The 27546-nt window shown below is 40.5% G+C and overlaps 1 protein-coding gene across 6 annotated transcripts in view; it reads right to left on the reverse strand.

Moving 5' to 3' along the window:
* Positions 1 to 5389: 5389 nt before the first annotated feature.
* The window catches only part of plagl2 (pleiomorphic adenoma gene-like 2), a 172330-nt gene continuing 150173 nt past the window's right edge, over positions 5390 to 27546 (reverse strand). For 4 of the 6 annotated variants that reach the window (XM_068048354.1, XM_068048355.1, XM_068048356.1 and 1 more), the window contains one exon: positions 5391 to 11068. In XM_068048354.1, the coding sequence (XP_067904455.1) occupies positions 9823 to 11068 (1246 nt within the window). In that variant the 3' untranslated portion in view covers positions 5391 to 9822. Of the gene's footprint in view, positions 11069 to 27546 lie in introns of all 6 variants that reach the window. The other 2 variants (XM_068048358.1, XM_068048353.1) reach the window with 1 other exon arrangement.

Below are 27546 nucleotides of genomic sequence, written 5' to 3' on the forward strand. Positions count from 1 at the left end.
ACATGGGTAGAGCAGGGGCAGGAATGGATGTTGCAGGTTCCGGGATTTAGATGTTTCAGAAAGAACAGAGAAGAGGGTAAAAGAGGGGGGGGTGTGGCATTGTTAATCAAGGAAAGTATTACAGCGGCAGAAAGGACGTTTGAGGACTCGTCTACTGAGGTAGTATGGGCCGAGGTTAGAAACAGGAGAGGAGAGGTCACCCTGTTGGGAGTTTTCTATAGACCTCCGAATAGTTCCAGAGATGTAGAGGAAAGGATAGCGAAGATGATTCTCGACAGGAGCGAGAGTAACAGGGTAGTGGTTATGGGGGACTTTAACTTTCCAAATATTGACTGGAAATACTATAGTTCGAGTACTTTAGATGGGTCTGTTTTTGTCCAGTGTGTGCAGGAGGGTTTTCTGACACAGTATGTGGACAGGCCAACCAGGGGCGATGCCACATTGGATTTGGTACTGGGTAATGAACCCGGCCAGGTGTTCGATTTAGATGTAGGTGAGCACTTTGGCGATAGTGATCACAATTCGGTTAGGTTTACCTTAGCGATGGGCAGGGACAGGTATATACCGCAGGGCAAGAATTATAGCTGGGGGAAAGGAAATTATGACGCGATTAGGCAAGATTTAGGATGTGTAGGATGGGGAAGGAAACTGCAGGGGATGGGCACAAACGAAATGTGGAGCTTATTCAAGGAGCAGCTAATGCGTGTCCTTGATAAGTATGTACCTGTCAGGCAGGGAGGAAGTTGTCGAGCAAGGGAGCCGTGGTTTACTCAAGAAGTTGAAGCGCTTGTCAAGAGGAAGAGGGCGGCTTATGTTAGGATGAGACGTGAAGGCTCAGTTAGGGCGCTTGAGAGTTACAAGCTAGCCAGGAAGGATCTAAAGGGAGGGCTAAGAAGAGCAAGGAGAGGACACGAGAAGTCATTGGCGGATAGGATCAAAGAAAACCCTAAGGCTTTCTATAGGTATATCAGGAATAAACGAATGATAAGAGTTAGAACAGGGCCAATCAAGGATAGTAGTGGGAAGTTGTGTGCGGAATCAGAGGAGATAGGGGAAGCGTTAAATGAATATTTTTCGTCAGTATTTACAGTAGAGAAAGAAAATGTTGCCGAGGAGATTACTGAGATACAGCCTACTAGGCTAGATGGGATTGAGATTCACAAGGAGGAGGTGTTAGCAATTTTGGAAAGAGTGAAAATAGATAAGTCCCCTGGGCCAGATGGGATTTATCCTAGGATTCTCTGGGAAGCCAGGGAGGAGATTGCAGAGCCGTTGTTGTTGATCTTTAAGTCGTCATTGTCGACAGGAGTAGTGCCGGAGGACTGGAGGATAGCAAATGTTGTCCCCTTGTTCAAGAAGGGGAGTAGAGACAGCCCTGGTAATTATAGACCTGTGAGCCTTACTTCGGTTGTGGGTAAAATGTTGGAAAAGGTTATAAGAGACAGGATTTATAATCATCTTGAAAAGAATAAGTTCATTTGCGATAGTCAGCACGGTTTTGTGAAAGGTAGGTCGTGCCTCACAAACCTTATTGAGTTTTTCGAGAAGGTGACCAAACAGGTGGATGAGGGTAAAGCCGTGGATGTGGTGTATATGGATTTCAGTAAGGTGTTTGATAAGGTTCCCCACGGTAGGCTATTGCAGAAAATACGCAAGTATGGGGTTGAAGGTGATTTAGAGCTTTGGATCAGAAATTGGCTAGCTGAAAGAAGACAGAGGGTGGTGGTTGATGGCAAATGTTCATCCTGGAGTTTAGTTACTAGTGGTGTACCGCAAGGTTCTGTTTTGGGGCCACTGTTGTTTGTCATTTTTATAAACGACCTGGATGAGGGTGTAGAAGGGTGGGTTAGTAAATTTGCGGATGACACGAAGGTCGGTGGAGTTGTGGATAGTGTCGAAGGGTGTTGTAGGGTACAGAGGGACATAGATAGGCTGCAGAGCTGGGCTGAGAGATGGCAAATGGAGTTTAATGCGGAGAAGTGTGAGGTGATTCACTTTGGAAGGAGTAACAGCAATGCAGAGTACTGGGCTAATGGGAAGATTCTTGGTAGTGTAGATGAGCAGAGAGATCTTGGTATCCAGGTACATAAATCCCTGAAAGTTGCTACCCAGGTTAATAGGGCTGTTAAGAAGGCATATGGTGTGTTAGCCTTTATTAGTAGGGGGATCGAGTTTCAGAGCCACGGGGTCATGATGCAGCTGTACAAAACTCTGGTGAGGCCGCACCTGGAGTATTGCGTGCAGTTCTGGTCACCGCATTATAGGAAGGATGTCGAAGCTTTGGAAAGGGTGCAGAGGAGATTTACTAGGATGTTGCCTGGTATGGAAGGAAGGTCTTACGAGGAAAGGCTGAGGGACTTGGGGTTGTTTTCGTTAGAGAGAAGGAGGAGGAGAGGTGACTTAATAGAGACATACAAGATAATCAGAGGGTTAGATAGGGTGGATAGTGAGAGTCTTTTTCCTCGGATGAGGATGGCAAACACGAGGGGACATAGCTTTAAGTTGAGGGGTGAAAGATATAGGACAGATGTCAGAGGTAGTTTCTTTACGCAGAGAGTAGTAGGGGCGTGGAACGCCCTGCCTGCAACAGTAGTAGACTCGCCAACTTTAAGGGCATTTAAGTGGTCATTGGATAGACATTTGGATGTAAATGGAATAGTGTAGGTCAGATGATCGGCGCAACATCGAGGGCCGAAGGGCCTGTACTGCGCTGTAATATTCTAATTCTAAAAAAAAAGAGGGGATTCAAGGGGAAATCCATTCACCTAGAGGGTGGTGGGGATCTGGAACTCACTGCCTCAAAGAGTGATAGAGGCAGAAACCCCCATAACATTTAAAAAGTACTTGGATATGCACTTGAAGTGCTGTAATCTACAAGGCTAAAGACCAAGAGCTGGAAAGTGGGATCAGACCAGATGGCTCCTTGTTGGCCGGCACAGACAAAATAGGGTTAATGGCCTCCTTCTGTGCTGTAAACTTCTATGATTTCTATGTGGGCTTGAGAGTTCCTGTTCCTTTGACCTGTGAGCAATATCATTGAACTTGAACTCAAAATAAGAAAACTGAAAACCTGTGTCAGGTGAAACATATAAATGTACAAAATAAAATGTGCAGCATCAGGAAGAAATGCCACTGAACAAACTATTACTTCTGTAACCATTTAGTTAACTAAGATTTGGATCAAATAATTTGAAAGAGTTTATATAAAAATAAAACTGGCACTCGTTTTTGTAGTGCCGAATCTCTCCAATTTAAAGCTGTTTCCTTTGTGCAACCTCATAATACTCCAGGTATGGTCACACAAGATGATTTTGCCTTCCCCCACCATTTCAAAATAGGTAAATATGCAGTACTGATACAGACAGGAAATCTACATTTGTCACATGTACAATAGGGAATCACTAACATTTACAACACCATTCTACATGATTTGAATAAACCATACCATTACAAACAGCTGTTAATGTGTCCAAAAGATGAATGCAACATAGCTAATTAAGCCTTGAGCTCTACAATTCTATTTTTATGTTAAATGAAAATTTAAAAATTGGAATATCTTGAAAGCTATTAAAATGAACAGTCCTCAGTATAGCTATGGTATAAATTATCAAAGAACAAAGAACAGTACAGCACAGGAACAGGCCATTTGGCCCTCCAAGCCTGCGCCAATCTTGATGCCTGCCTAAACTAACACCTTCTGCACTTCCGGGGCCCATATCCCTCTATTCCCTTTCTATTCATATATTTGTCAAGATGTCTCTTAAACGTTGCTATCGTATCTGCTTCCACCACCTCCCCTGGCAGCAAGTTCCAGGCACTCATCACCCTCTGTGTAAAAAACTTGCCTCGCACATCCCCTCTAAACTTTGCCCCTCGCACCTTAAACCTATGTCCCCTAGTAACTGACTCTGCCACCCTGGGAAAAAGCTACTGACTATCCACTCTGTCCATGCCTATCAACTGCATTAAGAAAAGAACAGGAGCAGACCTTATGTCCCCTCGAGCCTGTTCTGCTATTCAATACAATTATATTTCATCTTTTACCTCAACTCCACTTTCCTTCCCACTTCCTATATCCCTTTATTCCCCAAGACCAAAAATCTGTCCATCTTAGCCTTAAATATAATCAATGATGAAGCATCCACAACCCTCTGGAGTAGAGAATTTCAAAGATTTGGATTTCCAAAGACTCAAAGTTACAATCTTTAGATGTTCAGACTGAAATTATTTCTTTTAAATGAGAAAGTTTCCCTGATTATATGATCGAATCACATCATTTAAATTCTATAATGCTTTGATTTGTACTAAAAAGTTACTGAAAAAATGAAGATATTAAATCTGACCAAAACAAGAGGCTCACCTCATTACTTGTGGTGCTGCCTCGCCTTTCACCTGAGTCAGCAACATGAGTACAATCACTTATACCTAAGAGCATAGTGGAATCCAGCATCCTGAATAATAGCAATTCCCGGCAATGTCACAGGAGAGTGCCATAGGGGCACACAACTCAATCAGCGTTTTGAAATTCCTGTGAAAAGCAAAGATGCAAAATATATCTGAGAGCTGGGAAACAGCGGACTAGAGGACTCCTTGCAGACAGTTGGCTGTCCGTGAAAAATGTGAATGAAAATCACTAAACAGCAACCAGGGCTCAAGAACAAATGAAAAAGGTGAAAAAAAAAACGAAGCCTGTCAAGCTACACATGCTACTAGTGCTGTACTCATCATTTGTGCATAACCTAAATTGGTGAGTACAGTATTGCTGTGTCAAGTAAGGAAAGACAGACACTGAAAGGCATAGATTACCAAATGATAAGCTCACTAGTTCATCTGTGGAGTGCTGTTTATGAATTGTAATGCTAGATTAATTTTCAGAATTTATCTAACCACTGGAATTGGGGAAATGTTTTGTTGGTTTACATGCAGTTGCTTACATTAAGGGCATGGTGCCAGAGGACTGAAGGTGTTGAGTAGCTTGAGTTTGTTTAAAGACCTGCATTGACATTCTGGGTAAATATAAATTAAGATTGCCGCAAAAACATTATCACAATTCATACCAAATAGTTTTAGGTCCAACTTTCTCGTGCCAATTTCTACAAAAATAAAAGGAGCCAGTAAATAAATCAAGGCAGGCTGGATTAATGGATTGTGTAGGAAAATGATTAACAGATGTTTGTCTCAGTTCTTATAATGATCCATTAGTAGTCACAATGATCTTTTCGGATGCAGCTAAAGGGGCTTTACATGTAACAAGTGAATGAGAAAGCAGGCAAACATGCAAGTGTAAACAAGTTTAGCAGCTAAGATAGGAATTCTGCACAAAGGAAAGCTTCCAGTAGGAATCAAAAAACAAAAGTTGCTTTAATTTGTTAAGTTCACTAGATGGTTTCCCTCCTTTACAAAAATTGCAAAACAATAAGTTACATTAATATTTCATGGAGCACTTTCCTCATGAAATGATGTTTTGTCTTCTCACCAAAACATGTTGTAATCAGAATGAATGTAAATAATGAACATTTAGCAGTTCAAGCTCCATAGTTTAATTGTTCAAAAGTAACATGGTAGCAGTCAAAGTATAATGTACAATAAGTAAATATGTTTGCCGAAATACTTCTTTGGATCTACCAATACAAATGTCCAACAAATTCAACTGCAGCAATAGATTGCAAATGAAACCTGATAAAACACTCATGTAAAAATATGTGATTATGTTGCTCTTTACCTGAAATACATTTTGTACAAATACCAGTAGTATGTAAATAAAATGCTATATAAAAATAATGATTACCATATGCAATAAGCATCCTGTCATGACAGAATGCAGTATTTAAAAACAAAATGCAGGAAAAAGTTACTATTTACTACACAATGTATAAAGGACAGAAATTGTCTGCAGTTTTTCCAACTGCAATAACTTTACTATTTATTACTAATAATCTATTGACACTTTATGTGGACTCTATGCATTAAGTGTTTTACACATTCACTTTAGTCCTGGGTGAAGCTTGGCACGTGGAAGTTTGAGAGAGAAAAACCATCTTAGCAGTATTTAGTGATTTGTGAGGAAGTAAAACGGTTTTCAGTCTGGTCATCGACTGCGGAACAATACATCAAACACCATTATGTTGATTATGCCTCCATTCCCCAAGTCTATGCACTTCCTTTAGGAGTAGGCACATTTATTTTTTTGAAAAAAATATAAAATGGGCAAATTACTTTAACTTGATCTGCTTTCATTTCAGTCCTAAAACATCAGTACAAATATAGAACATGACACTTTTAATTGAAAGAATTTTACAAAATACAGATAAATTGTGCAACTATGGAAGCACGCTGACTTTTGGCCATCTGATGTATGAATCATTGGTAAACATTAGTTAACATACAGTGAAGAGAGATGCAACTTGTACAACTCCAAATACAGTTCGTAAATCTTGGAATGCTAATGTAGACTTTCAGCATTCATTGAAACAACAACTGGAGATTCCAGCACTCAGACTTAAAGAAAGAAAATTATTTGAGAGTAATTGTGGTTTATACATCAAGTTGATTTATACATCAGATATCCTAGATATTAAAGTACAACACAGAGCAGCTGAATGGTAGTAATACAAAACACTGTAATGCGCTATTTTATTATAAGTAATACTAATAGATCTAACAAAAATCTAATGGTATTTAAATTTAGAACAGATTCATTACCAGTTTATGGTACTGAAGAAATACTCTCCTATAAAGGTTTCTGAAAGTGCTAGAACATAGTGAATTAATCAGCCATAAGAGGAACTATTAGCCTTACAATGAATACAGCAATTAAGATTAATTGAAAATATGTCTTTGATCACTGTGCTGTTGTTCACCAGTGTGAATAAAATTGTTATTGTCATTTTGGCCTTAAACCAAAAGGATTTTAAATTTAACTAGGAAAGGTCTGCCCACAGGTAGTACAGAGATGCCCTGACTTATTCCCTTCCAAAACATCCATGGTATAAACTATTTCCTTTCTCGCAGGGCAGAATGGAACACTGAAGTAATTAACAATTTTCCAATTGGTACCACAATGTTCTACATTTTAATTTCCTCCCAAAATAGTGAACTGAGGAAATCCATTAAAATATTTAGGATAAAATGTTTAGTAATGCCACACCACAAATATTGCTGTAATGAATTATCAGTATTAAAAAATAAACCACTCTTGGCTATGAGAGGAATACTGTTAAATTCTGCAATATCGGAATTTGGTTGTGATATCAGCCCCTAATTTCATAAAAATAAGCTTTTATATATTAAAATATAGATACGGTTGATTTGCATGAGGAGTTTTTTTTTATGTATTTCGTCATGCAGAACTAGCTTGTTGTGAAATCAACAGCAACAGTTTTTCCTGATGTTGATTCTGTATCAGTCAGAGGTGAAGTTGTGTCCACATTCACTGTAAGGCAGGTTTGGTTTTCTCCTAGGCTTATAGCAAGAAGCATGAATGAGGTGATGTGTTGTGTCTTTGTGAGGTCCTGCTCAGAGAACTGTGAAATAAGGATTCAAATAGCTCAAAGCCTCTGGTGGCCAGAATAAGGCACTGTCAGGAGAGGCAAAACAGTAACAGAACTAAAATCTTTACATTAAAACACAAGCATAACATAAAAATCTTTCTTTATGAGACCCTGACTTAATATAATCAGGGTATTCTTAAATCAAACACCCTGTTCTGTATCCTTTCTAGATCTCACAGCTCCTAAATACAAGGAAAGGTACAATATTTTCAAAGTAAATATTCACTACAATAAAAGTCTAGTGATACTCAATGGATTTTTACTACATCTACAAGCCAACAATGCAATTCTTGCAGATGATAGTTAAGAATTTAATTAGCTTGGTGTTTCAACTACTTAATTTGGAGCTAAATCTTCTAAAATATGCATTATAGTATTTATACACAGATGTATATCATAATGTCTTTCCTTTTCTTGAAGATACGTTTGGGGTTTAAATGAATACACAAAAACAAAACTTAGGATTATTACTCAGATGTAAAAGGCAGGACGATTAAAATATCAGAAGCAATTGCATTACAATTAAGCCACAATATCTCCCCATTAAGCTGAGAATTTGAATGTTCAGTGTTTTTTTTAAGCTGATTTTTTTATAAAGCAAAATTAGTGTTAGAAGGAAAACTGCACCACACGCATTTACATACTGGCTATTATGACACTGAATTTCATTCAAAATGCTAAGTTTTAATTGTGCCACAAATCTGGAAGCAAAGAATAATTCTGCAATAATAGTTTAGTAAAATAGAGCCAGACTCCTGTAAAAATGTGCATCAAGCTAACTTTGATCGAATGGCTGAGATTAATTTTGTGCAATTATGTACCTTTGTTACAAACTAATGTTCAAGTCTACCTTGCTTTAAGCTATTCCTCTTTCAACACTATTTGCCAACGTTACCTTTAGTGAGCAATGCATTTACAGTACTTGCAGGAACACAACAGGTTGTTCCTGAGAGTAGCACTCAACAAAGTCACTGAGGTGCTTAATTTGTACCCTAGATAAATCAGCAGCAACATTTAAAACTGCAGATTTTCCAACATGCTGCAACATTTAAGCTTTGCTATAAATGAGCTACTGTTAACTTTCAAAAACTCTCATAAGCAGATTGCTGTATGGGCTTTGCACACCACAGTGAAATGGCTTAATGCATGAACCATGGATTGAAGTAATTGATCATAAATAGGTGATATCTACCCTCATGAAAAAAATATTTAATAAGAAATATGAAGCAGCTGCTTTGCAATTAAAAAAATAAATAGGGTTCAATCCTGGTAAGATGAAAACTTTCGTACACCCTAGTATGACAAACGTAGTAACTGTAAAAAACAGAAATATAAGGCTAGAAATTACTGTTGCCAACATTTGCAACTTAAAATGTCCATAAAATGTCCTTTCTACCTGCTATTTTAACCTGTATTGACCAGTTTACTTAAAATGGGTTAAGTCACCATTAAAATAACAGAGAGAGTAAGTCATATGAACATGCTAAGCATTTGCCTACTGATATTATGAACAGTAATTTCTAGGCCAATGCTCTTTGAATGATTACGTGGGTCAGCACTTCCTTGCAAATACTATCTTCCCGGTTCTCTCAAAATGTCTCAATTTTTAGGAAACTAAGGGTATTTTAACAATGAATTAAGCCAATACTTTATTCTCAAGAGGGTAATTGACTGGGCACAATTCACATTGCGAGCACAATCTAAGTCCATTTCATTGTGCAACTTTTGTTTCATGCAGAGGCCTTTGTGTGTGACAAAATATTGCTCTAAAAACACAATTTGGACAGACACCCAAGCATAATCGACTAAGCAGAGATTAATACACGTTGCATAATGCCATAACAACTATATTCTTTTCCCATCCTTCACTAATTTTTCCCTGTAATTCTATTTCAGATTTTTAGCTCATGAAGTAACTTCTCAATCGTAACAGGTCTCCATGAATGTTAAAAACATATGAAACATGTAGCTGTCTGGGGAGTAATTTTCACATTAAAACTCATCCACTTCTCAGAGTTCTGATGTGTTCAGCCCTCATGTGGATTTGTATCCATGTTAGAGTGCAGAAAAAAGGCTCATTGTTTGTATATGCCTTGTCAGTTGCTAATAGATTAAAAAAAACCTCCATATTATGGATTAAACTGAATAACGGAAATTGCCTTATAAAAGCTTCTTCAAAGCTTTAGCTTCCCCTCGAGTTCTAGAAAGCTTTGTGCGCTTCATTCAATTCCACTCCAAGCACAGATTATTGAATAAAATATCCAACAGCAGTTCACTGGAAAGCCTGGTGGAAACGTGGCAATGTTGTTGTGCTCAGACTGGTGGTAAAGACTGGAGACAATGGGTGAAGAGGCCCAAGATTCAGGCCATTTCCAGATCCTTGGGAGTCTTGCAGCTGAGGCTGAAGAGAGGTAAGTAAGGACTGAGGCTCACTTTGCGCGTAGCCCATTACCAGCCCCCCTGCTGAAACAGGTGGATTGTACGTAGGGTGATTCAGTGGTAAGAAGCTCAGTAAATGTGAAAAGTCCATGTTTGCTGTACAGAGGGATTCAGTAATTATAGCAGGGCTTTTGGAAAGCAAATGCTCACCAGAAATGTCATCCAGAGGCCCAGTTTGCGAATCTAAGCCTACTTTAGCTGGTGAAGACTGAGATTCATGGGATGAAAGTGGCAAACTGCTGTGCAAGTCCATTAAGTAACTTTCTGTTGGCTTCTCAGGCAAGCCAGTGGCATATGAGGTAGATCCAAGCTGATATTTAGAAGGGGGTTGAGGAGGTGCTGAATGAATTGAGGATGGGGGCTCCATTTGGCAACCCATGCCCATAGCTAGAGAACTAGCAACCAGACTATGTGATGATCCTGAATTTGTCATGGCTTGAATGTGTGGACTGTACATGCTCATCGGCAAACTAGTAAATGGCTTACCTACTGCCTCCTTAGAAGCCATGCACATCATTGGACTAAGTTCTTCCTTCACTGTTATGGGTGGACTGGAGTGAAGCAGACCCATCATATCAGATGGTTCAGTCTTAATTTTCAACAATTCCTGTGAATGACTCTTCTTCATATGTCTTGTCAGGTGGTCTTTTCTGCCAAATCTCTGAGCACAATACTGACAAAGGAAGTCTTTCCTGCCCGTGTGGACTACCATGTGTCTCCGAACATCTTTCCGAGTGTAGAACCGTCGGTCACAGTGGTCACACTGGTGCTTCTTTTCCTTAACTCCACTTGACGACTTGCCTGAATGTGTTTTCAGGTGTTCAAGCAGAACCTCTGTGCTCTCAAATGTCTGAAGGCACACTTTGCAGGTCAAGTCACCACTGGTGGCAGCATGCAGTGCTAGGTGGCGCTTGTACCCCAACTTGGTGTTGTAGTTTTTGCCACATTCTTCACACTTGAATGCCTCTTTATTTGGATCATGTGTCTGAAGGTGGTTCTTCAGATGATCTTTCCGGTGGAACATTTTTTCACAGTAGGTGCACTTATGGGTTTTTTGTGGTGAATGTGTGGCCATGTGCCTAAACGAAATAATAGTGAAAACAATCAGGACTACGTACACTTCCCAAGCTAGTTTAAAATAAAATAGAATTAATGGTGGCATCACATTAGATAGATTTACTGCTGATTGCAATTAAGCACAAACTTAGTATTTAATCTCAATTATTTTTCATATGTTTATTGCAAGCAACCTATTCAAGTTATGAGCATAAAAAATTATATTCTTAGTGAGATTTTAAATAACAATTCCATGCAATTATTATGCCAACTTATCTTTGCAAAAATATATAATGTAGTTTTTGAATTGTTACAAGAAAATGTAAAAGATTAGGGAAAGAATTCAACATTTTGAAATTAAAATGGAAAGCAGCATTGCACACTTGACAATACAAAATTATACTTTCCATCTCAAATCAAATGCTTTTTGTAAACTACTTTTTTTCTTGAAGGAAACGATGGAAATGTTATAAAGAACTGAAAAATAGAACAAAAAACTGAACAAGAGAAAAAAACCTTATAAACGTAATGGCACATCAATAAGTAAAATAATTTAAAAGCAAAATACTGCAAATGCTGGAAATCTAAAATACAAACAGAAAGTGCTGGAAATACTCAGCAGGTCTGGCAGCATCTTGGAGACAGAAGCAGAGTTAACGTTTCAGGTCTGTGACCTTTCATCAGAACTGACAAAGGTAAGAATAGTATTAGGTTTTAAGCAATTGAAGGGTGGGGGGTGGGGGGAGGGTGGTGGGGAAGAGAACAAAAGGGAAGGTTTGTGATAGGGCAGAGGGCAAGAGGGATTAAATAACAAAGGTGTCATGGGACAAAATCAAACAGCTTGTTAATGCTTGTGGTGGAAGACAAAGCATTAGTCCAGAGAGTGTGTTAATGGCAAAATAATGAGCAGCTCGGTCCAAAAGTGCAACATGAAAAACAGGCACATGGTTACAAAGTAAAATAAAATTTAAAAGAAATAAATAAAAAATAATAAAGGCCAGTCATGCTCTGAAATTGTTGAACTCAATGTTGAGTCTGCAAGGCTGTAGAGTGCCTAATCGAAAGATCAGGTGCTGTTCTTCAAGCTTGGGTTGATGTTTGCTGGAACACTGGAGCAGTCCGAGGACAGAAATGTGAGCATGAGAGCAGAGAGGTGTGCTGAAATGGCAAGCAACCGGAAGCTCGGGGTCATGCTTTCGGACGAGCAGAGGTGTTCCGCAAAGTAGTCACCCAATCTACATTTGGTCTCCCCAATGTAGAAGCGACCGCATTGTGAGCAACAAATACAGTATACTAAATTGAAGGATGTATGTAAATCGCTGATTCACCTGGAAGGAGTGTTTGGGCCTTGGATGGCGCTTCTGACATGTCTTCCTTTTTCCTCAACTGAGGAACCCCCCAGTGTGGTTGACAGGGCCCTCAACAGTGTCCGACCCATTTCCGACACTTCTGCCCTCACCCCTTCCCCTTGCCCTCACTTTGCATCCCACCAGCCTCCAGATCCTAAGGATCATCCTCCACCATATCCACCACCTCCAGTGTGATGCCACCACCAAACACATCTTCTCTTCCCCTCCCGTCAACATTCCAAAGGGATCATTCCCTCCACGACACTCTGGTCCACTCCTCCATCACTCCCAATACCTCGTCCCCTTTCCATGGCACCTTCCCATGCAATTGCAGGAGGTGTAATACCTGCCCTTTTGCCTCCTCTCTCCTCACCATCCAAGGCCCCAAACCCTCCTTCTAGGTGAAGCAGTGATTTACTTGTACTTTCCTCAATTTTGTATACTGTATTCACTGCTCACAATGCGGTTGCCTCCACACTGGGGAGACCAAAAGTAGATTGGGTGACCTCTTTGTGGAACACCTCCGCACAATCTGAAAGCATGATCTGAGCTTCCGGTTGCTTGCAATTTTAACACACCCCCCTCCTCTCATGCCCACATTTCTGTCCTTGGCCTGCTGCAGTATTCCATGAATATCAACACAACTTCGAGGAGCAGCACCTCATCTTTTGATTAGGCAATCTACAGCCTTGCGGACTCAACACTGAGTTCAACAATTTCAGAGCATGACTGGCCTTTTTTTATTTTTTATTTCTTTTAAAAATTATTTTGCGTTATTTTTTAACCGTGTGCCTGTTTTTCATGTTGTGCTTTTGGACAGAGCTGCTCATTATTCTGCCATTAACACTCTCTCTGTACTAATGCTTTGTCTTTCACCACAACCATTAACACTCTCTTTGCGTTTGTCCCATGACATCTTTGTTATTTAATCTCTCCTGCCCTCTCACACATCTTCCCTTTTGTTCTCTTTCCCACCACCACCAACTCACTCCTGCACCCCACCCTTCACTTGTTTAAAACCTAATACTTTTTTTTATCTTTGCCTTTGATGAAAGGTCACAGTCCTGAAACGTTAACTCTGCTTCTCTCTTCACAAATGTTGCCTGACCCGCTGAGTATTTCCAGCACTTTCTGTTTTCATTTAAGTAAAATAATTTGATGTTTATCAACAGTTGCATACATCACGAAATTATAATTTAGGTTACTATTTTCTATACGATTGCAATTGAGAAAACGCAGGAAAATGTAGCCATGCAGAGTGAGGCAGAGAGTGCCTACAATATTGAAGATAGCAAAGGAAGTGTAGACAGGGATCATTGGATACAAGCATATAGAGTTAGGGTCCTTGGAATGGCTGAATAATTTGCCTATAGATTAAGCCATATGACATGTCAAGGCAATTGGGTTATCAAGCTGAATTTCCAAACTAGGCCCAAATATCAACCAGATTTGTCTGCTGTTGTAGATAACCATTATTTTAAATTCCAGATTTCACTATGCTCTGACTGGTTTTGTTTTCCATGCCAATTTTGTTCTTCCTCATCCTCTCCTGAAGGTCTTGACTTTTTCTTACACAGGTACTAACTGCCCTCTCTTGTCTCTTGTGTCCATTATACATGCATAAGCATTGACAATGACTGAGCATTACCGCTGAGCCAGACTCAATTATCACTTAATGCCCACACATGCGAACTTTCAGCAGGAGTTGCTGAACAATGGCCAAGAATGAGAATCTGGCTGATAACCTTCCCAGACAGGAGTCAAGGAGATCTATTTGTAACACCTATATGTCCATCTCAGTGAGATAGGCTAAATCAGTAGAGATGGGGATCAAACTTGAATCCTCCTTGATCTGAAAAGCTTAGTTAGTCACTGGATAAACTCACTGAATCATTAGGGGAAGTCTTTAGTTGATGTTTTGTGATGGCAGTTCCAACTCCTTTTCTCTCCCTAACACCACAAAGGTAGCAAACACTCTCAAATGTAAGGATACAAGGAATTGAATGGCCAAACAGGAGGCAAGTAAGGAATGTACATCTGGTTTATCTTTGCTTATTCAAAAGCAAAAATCCTAAATTATATAGGAGGGAGAAATTCTCAAATCAAGTCAATCAGTAGTTGATTGGCTCTCTAGACCAACCTTGCACAAACTTTTTGTTTTTGTGGGTCATAGTTTCATACTATGGTGCTTTGAGGACTTTATATAAAGCTCAAATTAATATTCCCATTAATTTGTACACATCTTATGATGTGGATACTAACCAGTCTCAATTTGGGATTTATCCAGCAAAATGACAACAGTACTAAGAACGGCCTTTTCCATACCTCCAGGTCCACAAATTGCAAACAGGACAAACTAGCTAGTAAGAAACATAAGGCAAATAGAACTGAGACGACTGATTCTTGGGCTGTATTGTGGTCACAGCCAATAATTTGATGTTCTTATGATAGTGCATCTTACAAGATGTTTCAATTGAGTTTATAGACAGATTCATGCATATTTGACATGGCTGATGAAACAACTCCATCACTGCAAAATGAATTCATTTTTAAACTTTCATTTAAAGGCAGGTAAAGAGGAAATAAATTAGGAAAGTTTGTTTTGTGTAGTCAACATGGTGGAAATTCATGAATTTTCTTCCAAGCTTTCTCAATTTAGGCTGCTCAAAAATTCCAATGTCATAAAAACCCAGTAATCCAGGTCATTATGAACTTTTTAATCACTGCCTTGTCTATGATAGCATTACATAGTTTTGAAATAAGCCATCTGTTTGTTCTACAGACTTGTAGGAATATGACTAGTCTACAGAGTCTAGTGAAGTCTATTTGAAAAGCAGCTTAAAAGCTTGACTTGCAGATAATTTCTTCAGTTGTAAATGTTAATGTGGTAGATTATAAGGTCTTCATAAAATCTTCTTTTACAGAATACCCCAGCTTCAATGTACCTCTGATAACTTAATGGTTGCTGAAATTTCCTTATTGTGAAATTATTCCACTGGTTGGTCCCTCAGTATAATTCATTGGTTCTTAGTGAGTAGAGAGGTCCCATCAGATGTCCAGTTTGCTGAAGTAGATATACAAACTTCATTCGTTATAATGGTAGATTGTGGATGAAAACTCAACTCATTTGTATGACATTCCTCCATGTGCAACTTTAATGACATTAAGCCAATTATTTTAAACAAGTTAACAGGTTCATTAAAACAGCAGACAGATGAATGTCATGTCATCATGTTAGGCATCTATCGCTAACATCGCCCACTATAATTTGTAGCCTGGTATCACTAAAGTCAGTGATAAAATAACCAGGGCATTCTGTTCTGTGCTGAGTTACTTTGGTACCTTGGGGAGGCTAGATCTGATTTAGAAGAGGATACATCTGAGAGGCAATCTACAACAATGGAGCCCAAACTCCAATCTTAAAATCATTAGCAGACAGTTCTGGTTATACCAAAGAAATGCTTTAAACAAATGCCATAGTTTGGTAAATTACTGTGGTGTATTGATCATTCATCATATTGTGTCATCTCAATCCCCATAGTGAGAAAGGGAGGGAGGCAGAATCAGCTTTTAACATCCATCAACTTTCTGCCGAACAAGGGTCAGATTGATATAAAAAGCATTTTTGTGTCAGCAAATCATTTATTATATTGATACTGCTTAACTAAAACAGTAATAGTGTTTCACACAACATATGGCAACAGTGGGGTGATTTCCTCTGTACATGTTGTGCAACAAGATCATAAACCCATTTATAAAGAACTTGTTTATGATTTTGTTACACAGAGTGCAAAACAGAAAACAAATGGCAACACTGAACTGATTAGAAAACAGTCTAGGGTTTTAATTAATCAGGGAAACAGTCTGCATTTGATGGCAATTTTGCGACAACTCCAGGAGTGGGGCAGGTGCATATTGCTGTCACACAGCTGTATTACTAACCGATTCTTTAGCTGTAAAAACAACTGGGTGGGAAGGGATTTTTTTTTTTATAAAAGATTTTCAGTGCTGTAGCCGAATCAGTCTCAATTTTCAAACAACATTTTCAAGTGAAAATCCCATTGTTCAGTGTCCAGGTGATTTTGTTAAGCAAAATTCACAGTGCATTTCTATTGCTGAATGGAATCTTTAATTAAATTTGAACTTCAAGAATTAACGATTTCCTATTAAATTTTCTGATCTGTTACCCTTCCTACAGCAATTATTTCTGTCTAATTTTAAAATAGTAGAATGTCTCATTGGCAAAGTACAAATACAGAAAGCTTAACACATCCATATTACATTCCTATATGTGGCAATGTCACACAGGCTTTAACCCATTTAAATGAAAAGGGAGGTAGTTCAAAGACATTAAGATTTCACGTTAACTTTGCTGGTCTAAAGTTTTCCCCTTAAATCTTATAAACTGACCATTTTAGTGCTGGTTTATGACACAGTGATGCCATAACTACAGGAAAAAATTATGAAATATTAAGTATAATAAGCAGGGTCTTATCACTTTCTTTATATTATAGTAAAATCTAACTACTGGGTCTAACACTGTAGCATTTAGTATCATCCCCACTATTAAAATGAAATGGATGTAACTCAATTAAAAAAATGAATTCACAGAATTTGCAACATTCAATTTAGAGAAGAAGCAGAACCATTCAAATCAGCAGTTCTTCTTTATAAACTCATACTTCTGATCCTTCTCTGATGATTTGGGAACCTCGTGGCAGAACTCACAATAAGTCAGAGGGTGGGGTTCGTTGATAAGGAAAGGATTTTGAAGTTTGGGGTTAGAAACAAGGAGTGCAAGGCAGGGATATCAGGTTTATAATAATACCAATATGGTTTGAGCGTTTTATGTTATGTGAGTTGAACAGGACTTGTTTGCTGTGCTGTACCTTTGGAGCCCTGAGTGTGACTTGATGTGAGCCTGTGTATATTGGCTCCCTCTAGTGGATAGGGCCACACAGACACAGAGACAGAGAATAAAAATGGAAGCAGACACGGAGACGTACATGTGAAAATGCTGAATCATGTGCTGTCTTTCTTGGTGACAACCGAACCAAACACGGGGCTGCATTTTACCGGCCCCTTGACTCCATGGGTCATGATGTGGGGGCTGGTAAAATTCCGCGGGGAGAGGCTGCCTCGACCGACCTGCAACGTCAAGAAAGGCCCACCGCATGTTACCAGCAGCGGAGAGACCTCGGTACAGCTACCTCCCCCCGCCGTCTGGCGGCAGGCCCTTCATCTACATATTTAAATTAATGTTAATAATATGTAGATGTACTTACCTGCAGGCAACGGCCGTCCCACGCCGATTCTACGGCCACCATTCGTGCTTCGCGCGCCTTCGGAACTCCGTATAGAGTTCCGAGACGAGAACCTGGTGGGGGGTGGGGGGAGGAGTAAAATTTTCAGAGCGAGAGAGATGGAGGAACGGGGGAAAACAATTTTGATTGGTTGTGTGAATCGTGGGAAGGGGTTGAAGGGCAAAGGTTTGAAGGTTGGGGCGTAAGGTTTGGTTCGGGAAAAAGACATTTTTTGGTTATCCCAGGCAATAAAATTACCATGGGGCGGGGGAAGGGCCTCCATCACAACAGTTTTTATTTAATAAAAATTAATAATGCTACACCTTTAAAAATTGTAAATTTCGCTAAGGGCGTAAAGCCCTTTAAAAATGGCACAGGCCCCCCCCCCTCTACATCATCGGGCACAGCCGTTCTCCGCCGCCCCCCCCAATTTAAATAAGCCCCCCCGCGCATATCATCATGGGGGCTCCTCGGCGGCACTTCTGTGCCAGAAGGCCGCCGAGTTGGAGTGTGGCACGCGATTAAAATTCAGCCCATGGTGTCAGAAGTGACGGATTTCATTGAAAATATGAAAGTTTAGGACATTAATGATGTGTTGGGAGCACAGGTTTAGCAGCCTGAGAGATTTCTATGTTTCTATTTGCATCATTTTTCTCTACACAAAATTCATCAGAGTCATGAGTACAAAATAGCGTATTGCCAGATTCCAACACAGCAGCCGGTGTGCTGCAAGGGGAATTTAGCGGCTGACTGGAAAGTTTAGAAAGAATCCTGGCAAGATTATCTAGTGCTACAGAACTGGATAAAAGCCAGATACAGCCCAGATAGTCACCGTGAGAGCTGTAATGGGTCAGGAATGCAAACAGAGTTTGAGAACACTTGGAATGAGTGAGAATGATGCAAAAGAACCAAGCAAGATAATTGACAAATTATCTGAACACTTTGCACCTGCAAGTAATGTTTTGTATGGCAGATACATTTTCCATAGTGCTGACCAGTTTGTGGTCCGGTTGAGACAGTTAGCTGAGCCCTGCAAGCTTGGTATGCGACTTGACGAGATGTTGATGCTGTCAAGATAAACAGCTTCAAGCCAGATTGTTTAGACAGCAGAATACAGTATGTGATCTCAAGAAGGCTATCAGAGTCCTTGAAGTTAGTGAGGCTGCTCATCAGCAACTCAAAGTTGTTGGAGGGCAAGAAGAGGTGCACTACAGCCATGACAAGTTACCTTCCAAGCCCAAGATGAGATCAGCAGGCTCCTCAAAGCAGGCTCATGGCAGGATATGTCAGCAAAAGACATCACACAGCCAAAGGCCCACACAAAGAAGCCACAAGGTTTCCACATGTGTCCCTACTGTGGAGGAAGTCATGGAAAAGGACGAGAAAAATGTCCGGCATATGGAAAGGTCTGCAGGAAATGTGACAAGGCAAATCATTTCCAGGCTGTCTGCAAAAGGAAAACACTGCATCCAAGTGCGGGATGATAATGACATGTCAGAGTCAGAGGATGAGATACATGCTATGGAGGAAGTCACAGTTTTCCACATTCATAATGAAGGAAAGAAATTGACAGTACAATTAGTTTGCTGCAATCAGTGTTAGAGTGCCAAGCTGATACAGGAGCAAAATGCAATGCCATCTCATTCAGGCATTTGTGCGAGATTGACAAGACAAGACATTCACTGCTTAGACCTTGCCAGACAAAGATCAGACTTTATGATGGAACTACTATTCCTGTAAGAGGAGAGTGTGATCTTTTCTGCCAACATGAGGATCGTGTGCATAAGATCACTTTCAAGGTAGTGGACGTGCAACAGATGCCTCTTCTGGCAGGCAAAACATCACTCCAGATGGGATTGATTACAGTAAACACCCCACAGACCTTGAACAAAGTTAATCTGATGGGAGCAGAGAAGATTACCCATGTAATTAACAAGTATGCCTATGTTTTCGAAGGCTGAGGCTGCCTTGCTGGAGAGTATCACCTCGATGTAGATGTCACAGTATCTCCAGCGAAGCATGCTGCTCAGAAAGTAGCTATTCCCTTGAAGCAGGAACTGAAGCAGAAGAACTTGAAGAACGGGGAATCCTTGTCAAAGTTACACAACCAACAGAATGGATTAGCAGTGCAGTCACTGTGAAGAAACCTAACTAACTTTGAATCTGCACTGACCCTAGGGACTTGAATAAGGCTCTGAAGTGCCCACACTACCCTATTCCCATGGGTGGATGACATCTTACCAAGGCCATCTAAAGCGCACGTCTTCTCAGTTTCTGATGCTAAAGACAGGTTTTGGAAAGTGAAACTAGATGAGGAGAACAGTCTTCTCACAATGTTTTCTACACTCTACAGCCGCTACGGATGGACACGTATGCAATTTGGTATATCAACAGCCCCAGAAGAGTTTCATCAACGCCAGCATGAAATTATTGAAGGTTTAGATGGTGTTGATGTCAACGCTGATGACTTTCTGGTTTTCGGAAGTGGCGACATCCACCAGGAAGTGGTAGCAGACTGTGACAAGAACTTAGCCTAGCTCCTGCAAAGAGCAAGAGACGTCAACTTGAAGTTGACCAGAAGCAGCTTCAACTTCGTCTCTCATCAGTGCCTTATATGAGACACCTATTGACAGAGGATGGCCAATGCCCAGTTCCAGACAAAATAAAGGCTATCATGGAGATGTCAGCACCTAAAAGCAAGAATGGAATCCAGCGTCTTCTTCAGTGCATTAGATACCTGGTAAAGTTCCTACCCAGACTATCTCATGTTGCAGAGCCGCTAAGAAGATTGATGGGCAAAGATGCTTACTTTGAGTGGCTAGAATACCACACTCAAACACTACATGAGCTCCAACAACTTCTCACGCAAGCTGCAGTGTTGAAATACTCCAGCTTGCATGAACAGGTCACAATCCAATGCAATGCATCAGACAAAGGAATTGGACCCACCCTTCTTCAGAATAGCCAGCCAGTTACCTTTGCCTCAGGAACCTTGAACAAAGCAGAATGTAACTATGCTCAAATAAAGAAGGAATGTTTGGCCATAGTCTTCAGCTGCGAGTGGTTTGACCAGTACATACAAGGGAGGAAGTTCACGATGCACACTAATCACAAGCCACTTGTTCCAATCTACAACAAAGCCATTCACAGTGCACTAAAGAGGCTTCAAAGAATGATGCTGAGATTACAGAACTACCAGCTAGATGTCAAGTACTGTCCTGAGAAGATGTGCATAACTGACAGATTCAGTAGAGACTACATACATGAACCCTGCAGCAGAAAAGCTGATCCAATTTACAATGGAATTGAACAGATTAATCAAGGAGACTATCAGAGAGTGAGCAATGTGACTTCCATCCAGCTCCAGAAAGAGACTTTGAGGGATCAGACACTACAAACACTCACGTCCATGTTGATAAGTGGATGGCAGAAGTACCAGTCTCAGTTCAAGAGTACTTCAGATTTAGAGAGAAGATAACAATGCAGAATGGAATTCTCTACAAGGGCATGTAAGTCATTGTGCGTAAAGCAATGCAGCCACTGATGTTAGACAGAATCCACAAGAGTCACTTTGTAGGAGACGCCTGCGTCAGACGAGCCAGAGATGTTCTCTTTTGGCCAGGAAAGGTTACGCATTTGAAAAGAACACTATGAACACTTAAGGACTCAGCTGAAAAAAAATCATCTACACTTACATATTTCTTGTATGTTATTGTTCTGTGATTGGGATCACTGTACAATTTTACTTTTATTCTTTCGGACAACTAATTTGGAAGAAAAAAAAGGAGACATTATGGTATGTGAGTTAGAACCATAGAATGTTTATGGCACAGAAAGAGACCACTTGGCCCATCGTGTCTGTGCTGGCCGAAAAACGATCCACCTATTCTAATCCCAACTTCCAGCATTTGGTCCGTAGCCCTGCAGCTTACGGCACTTGAGGTGCTTATCCAGACTCCTTTTGAATGAGTTGAGGGTCTCTGCCTCAAATACCCTTTCAGGCAGCGAGTTCCAGACCATCGCCACCCTTTGGGTGAAAAAGTTTTTCCTCATCTCCCCTCTAAATTTTCCAACAATCACTTTAGATCTATGCCCTCTCGTCACTGACCTCTGATAAGGTGAATGGACCCTTCACCTTCACTCTATCCAGACCCCTCACAATTTTGTACATTTCAATCAGATCTCCCCTCAGCCTTCTCTGTTCCAAGGAGAACAACCCCAGCCTATCCAATCTTTCCTCATAGCTGCATTTTTCCAGGCCTGGCAACATCCTCGTAAATCTCCTCTGCACCCTCTCTAGTGCAATTACATCCTTTCTGTAATGAGGTGACCAGACCTGCACACAGTACTCACATTGTGGCCTAACCAATGAGTTATACAGTTTCAGCATAATCTCCCTGCTCTTATATTCTATATCTCTGTTGATAAAGGAAAGAATTCCATATGCCTTCTTAACCACCTTATCGACCTTTCCTGCTACCTTCAGGGATCTGTGGACATTCACTCCAAGGTCCCTCACTTCCTCTACACTTCTCAGTATTTTCCCATTAATCGTGTATTCCTTTGCCTTGTTTAATCTCCCCAAATGCATCACCTCACACTTCTCCAAGTTGAATTCCATTTGCCACTTTTCTGCCCATCTGATCAGACCATCAATATCTTCCTGCAGCCTACAGCTATCCTCCTCGCTATCTACCACATGGCCAATCTTTGTGTCGTCCGCAAATGTCTTCATCATGCCCCCTACATTTACATCCAAATTGTTAATATACATCACAAAAAGCAGGGGTCCCAGTTCTGAGCCCTGCAGAACGCTACTGGAAACAGCCCTCCAGTCGCAAAAACACCTTACCCTTTGTTTCCTGCCACTGAGCCAATTTTGTATGCACCTTGCTGCATTTCCCTGACTCCCATGGGATTTTATATTTTAACCAGTCTGCCATGTGGGACCTCGTCAAAAGCCTTCCTAAAATCCATGTAGACCACATCAACGGCACTGCTCCCATCTATCCTCCTTGTTACTTCTTCAAAAAATTCAAGTTGAACATGACTTGTTTGCTGTGCTGTACCTTTAGGACCCCGAGTGTGACTTGATGTGAGTCTATGTATATTGACTCCTTCTAGGGGCTAGGGCCACACATACATAGAGACAGAGAATAAAGATGGAGGCTTACACTGAGAAGCACATGTTAAAATGCTGAATCGTGTGCTGTCTTTCTTGGTGACAACCAAACAGAAGGGAAAATGAAATAAATAATTGGGGTGGAAGGAGATCCTGAAATTAAAAAAAATGAGGGAGTTGGAAGAAGGGAGTACAAAATAAATAATAAAACTGAAGAGGGGATACAATTCTTTTTAAAAATGTTACGAAGAGAAAATAAATAATAAAGCTAGTAGAGGTGCACTGTGTAACTAAAAATGAAGATACAAGGGGATTACTGGCTTTATTAATGTGTATCTAAAATTCTGAAGACGTTTGATAAAAACCTCTACCAGATCACCACTCAGCTGTCTCTTTTCTAGAGAAAAGAGCCCCAGCCTGTTCAGTCTTTCTTGATAGTCGTAAGTTAGTTTTTAGATTGGTTGGAGTTCGGAGCAGGATGTTTCTGGAGTAAGGTTGGGGAGTCTGAATGCTTTCTACTTAACTTAGGCTTTGGGACGAAGACCAGAAACACAATCTGCTATTTTTATTCCAGCTATGGCCAGGAAATAAGAGGCAGGACAAGGAAACTTCTTTAAAAATTGGGTACTTTTGCTAACTGCATCTTTTTTGCGCTGAATGGCATTGAAGCAGGGAGCTCTGATGTGGTTAGATCAAAGAGGTGTAGATAGTGGCAGTAGTTCACGAAGAAAAAGCGGAAGGGCTAAGAAGAGATGAGAAAAGTACCAAAGGGGTAGCCTGGCTGCATTGGGACGCTAGGACTGAGGAGTGGAGGCTGAATGGGCAGAATACAAGTAAGGAGCTTTCATGTTTTGAGATCTGTCAGCAGGAGACTCTGCTACAACTTTTATGTTGAAGATAGGCGTAGCAGCCATAAAGACGGGGCTAAAATGTGGCGAGTCGAAGAGACTTAGTAGTTGGCAGGAAAAAAGACAGAGGCGCAAGGGGAGAGCCAACTGTGCAACAGCCCCGACAAACAAATTTCTCTGCAGCACCTGTGGAAGAGCCTGTCACTCTAGAATTGGCCTTTATTGCCACTCCAAGCGCTGCTTCACAAACCACTGACCACCTCCAGGCGCGTAAGCATTGTCTCTCGAGATAAGGAGGCCAAAGAAGGAGAACAGGCGTAGCAGTAGAGACAAGTTTGACTGAGGTGACTGGAGAAGTGAAGCTGAAAGCAGGGCGGCATTTATTTGAACATGACAGTGAGGGAGCAGCAAGACCTCAGGAGATAACTTCAGGTTTGCAGTTCTTGGAAGGCAGAAAACAGATGGAGAATCTGTGTACTGAAGGCATGACGTGCAACTATGCATCGATCATACAGGAGTAACCCAAGTGTAACCTGTCACAAAAACTCAAGGATTTTAATATATTTTAGATGATATCTATTCTGTTGAGTCATGTGACAAAATCATTCTGCATTCAACAAGCTGCATTTACATCATCTCTTTAAACCTAGCCCCATGTGATGAATTGGTAATTCAGATGTGACTAATTATATGCTTCAGTATATAAAAAATGAGCAAGGGTATATAATCTCAATACTCATTTACGCAGCATATGCATGTGTACTTTAACCATGTGCATTTGTTAGTAAAAAGACAAGATGAAAAGCAGAGTGCGCAAGTGCTTTTTAATTGTTGTTTGTGCTTAACTTTTTTGGTTCCTGTTTAGATTGTTTGCTAAATGGCATGCAACATGGATAAAAAAGCCAGACCTCAGCACCATGGAAACACTAGCAAAATCATACGGCAAAGGGAGACAGCAAAGTAGTCAGCTCAACCAATCGAATAACAGCTCCAGGCCAGTAGGAAAAAAGCCAACCCAGCCAATAAGGAGTAGCTGCAACGGGGCAAGTCATGACAATGGGCAAGGAAGCTCCAATTGGGTTCTGTATGGACAGCAGGGACAGTTTCCTTTGTACAAGTCAACATTCTCAGTGATCACTACAAAGAAGATGAAATGCTGTTTGTAACTGCTGGTCAAAATTTTAGAAGTTGCACTAAGAGGTGCTGTGCCTGATTGGTTCATGCCAGAATTCCAAACTTTGTGTAAGGGAGACTGCAAAGTTTTTCAGAGTATACTGGCAGATGTTTGTTAAGGAAATATGCATGTAGAAATGCATTTACCTGTATTGTGCACAAGGTGTTTTCCACTAAATCAGTGCATGTGACTAAAGCCTTAGTCCTGTAGCTAAGCAGAAATTTCTATTGAATAACACTGTCCAAGGCACTTCACAGATATAATCCAACAAAAATAGACGCTGATCCGATGATAGAGATAGTAAGAGGGGTGCCGAAAGCTTGGTCAGTTAGACTTTGAGGAGGAGAAGTAGGTGGAAAGACAGAGGTGTTTAGGTACAGAATCCCAGATAGGGGCCAGAAATGCTTGAGAAATGGCTGCCATTGGTGAGGTGAAGAGAGGGAAGCCACACAAGACTGTGATAAGAAAGACTTGGTGTAAGACAAGAAATAGGCACCAGCAGTTTTGGATGAGCTGGAGTTTACACAGCATAGAGGATGGGAATTTGGCCAGGAGAGCGCTGAATTGTAGAGTCGGAAGGTGATACAGGCATAAATTAGAGCTTGAGCAACAGGACTGAAGCATGGACGGAGGCAGGCAGTGTTACAAAGGTGCAGGCAGACAGTCTTTGTGATGAAGAGGATATGGGATCAGAAGCTCAGCTTGGGTTGAATAGGATGCCAAGGTAGCAAACATTCTGGTTCAATCTTAGACAGTAGCCAGGAAGTAACATAGTAGGCTACAAAACTCAAGCCTATTCTGCCATTTAATTAGATTTCTACCCAAATCTATCTAACCACTTTTGATCCATACCCCTACATCATAAAAAAAATCTGTTGATCTCAGGCTTAAAAATTTCAATTGGCACAGCAGATCAGACACAGTTGGGAGAGTTCCACACTTCCATTACCCTTCATGTCGAGCTCTCATTTTAAGATTGTGGCTCTTTGTACTGGAACCCCCTTCTAGAGGAATAGTTTCTCTGTATCTACTTCATCAAATCCTTTTATTATTTAATGGTGTCAATTAGATCACCCCTCAACCTTCTAAACTCAGGGGAATACAACCCAAGTTTATGCAACCTGTTCTCATAATTTAACCCTTTTAGCCCTGGTATCATTTTGGTAAATCTATGTTGTACCCACTCTAGGGCCAATATATACTTCCTGAAGTGCAGTGCCCAGAACTGAATGTAATACTCCAGACAGGATCTGGCCAATGCTTTGTTCAACTGAGAAATAATTTCCTTCTCTTTGTTTTGCAACCTTCCTGTGAAAAGGCCAACATTCCATTAACCTTTTTGATTACTTATTGTACCTGTGCACCAGCTTTTATAGGTGATTTATGTACCTGGACACCCAAATCCCTTTGCTCCTCCACAGTTTCTATTCCTTCACCATTTACAAAGTATTCCAATTTATCTTTCTTGCTTACACTTTCCCACAATTAACTTCATCTGCTACATGATTGCCCATTCACTTAATTTATGTCTCACTGTAACTTCCTGCTCCTATCTATACAACTTACTATTCCACTTAGTTTAGTATTACCATCAGATTTGGATGTACAATTCACTATTTCTTCATCCGTCATTGATATAAATGGTGAAAAGCTAAGGATCCAGTACAGTTCTTTGAGGAACACCAGTTGTCGCATTCCACCAAAGTATACTCCCTTTATTCCTACATTTCGTCTCCTACCTTCTAACCAATTTTCAAGTCCAATTCCATGCGTTGTCATTTTTGCTAATAATCGCTTGTCCACAATCTTATCAAATGCATTCTGGAAGGTGATATCGACAACATCTATATACACTCCCCTGTCCACCTCCTCAAAAAAATTCAACTAGTCACAAATCCATGCTGACTCTCTTCAATCAACTCATACATATTGAAATGCTGCTACTCTGTCCCTGATGATAGATTCCAGTGACATCCCTACAACTGATGATACACAACAGATCTGTATTTTACTGGTTTTTCCCTCCCTCCTGTTTCAAATAATATTTGCAATTTTCCAATCAAGTGTACGGTTTTCGAATCCGAGGGAGCTTTGGAAAATTACAATCACACTTGCAACTTCCCCACCTGCTTCCTTTAATAACCTAGGATGGAAACCATCAGGTCCTGCAGAATTGTCAATCTTAAGTCCCATTATATTCTCCATTACCATTTTTCAAAAACTTATGAGAAGTTCCTTGTACCATTGGTATTTTCTCCTCTTCTTCGATTGTGAAGTCCAATGATGAGAAGACTGTCAATAGGTGAGGGAGGTGAAATCAGTGGCAAGGGTACAGAGCGTGTGGCGGGGGCCCAAAGACTATGGCTTCAGTCTTCCCAATATTTAACTAAAGAAACTTGCAGCTTATCCAAGACAGGATGTTGGACGAGCAGTTTGACAACCTTCAGGCAGTGGAGGGGTTGAGAAGTGGTGGAGAGGTAAAATTGGATGTCAATGGCATACATGTGGAAGCTGACCACATGTCTTTCGATGATGTTGTCATGGGGCATCATGTAGATGAAAAATGGAGGGGGGCAAAGATCAATCCCTGGGAATTAAAAGAAAATTGTTTAGGGACAGGAAGAGAAGCCACTAATGAAGATTGTCTGGCTACGATCAGAGTGAAACCAAGTAATGACAGTCCCACAGAGTTAAAAATGGAGGAG

The sequence above is a fragment of the Heterodontus francisci genome, chromosome 16, assembly GCF_036365525.1.
Source record: "Heterodontus francisci isolate sHetFra1 chromosome 16, sHetFra1.hap1, whole genome shotgun sequence".
Lineage (NCBI taxonomy): Eukaryota > Metazoa > Chordata > Chondrichthyes > Heterodontiformes > Heterodontidae > Heterodontus > Heterodontus francisci.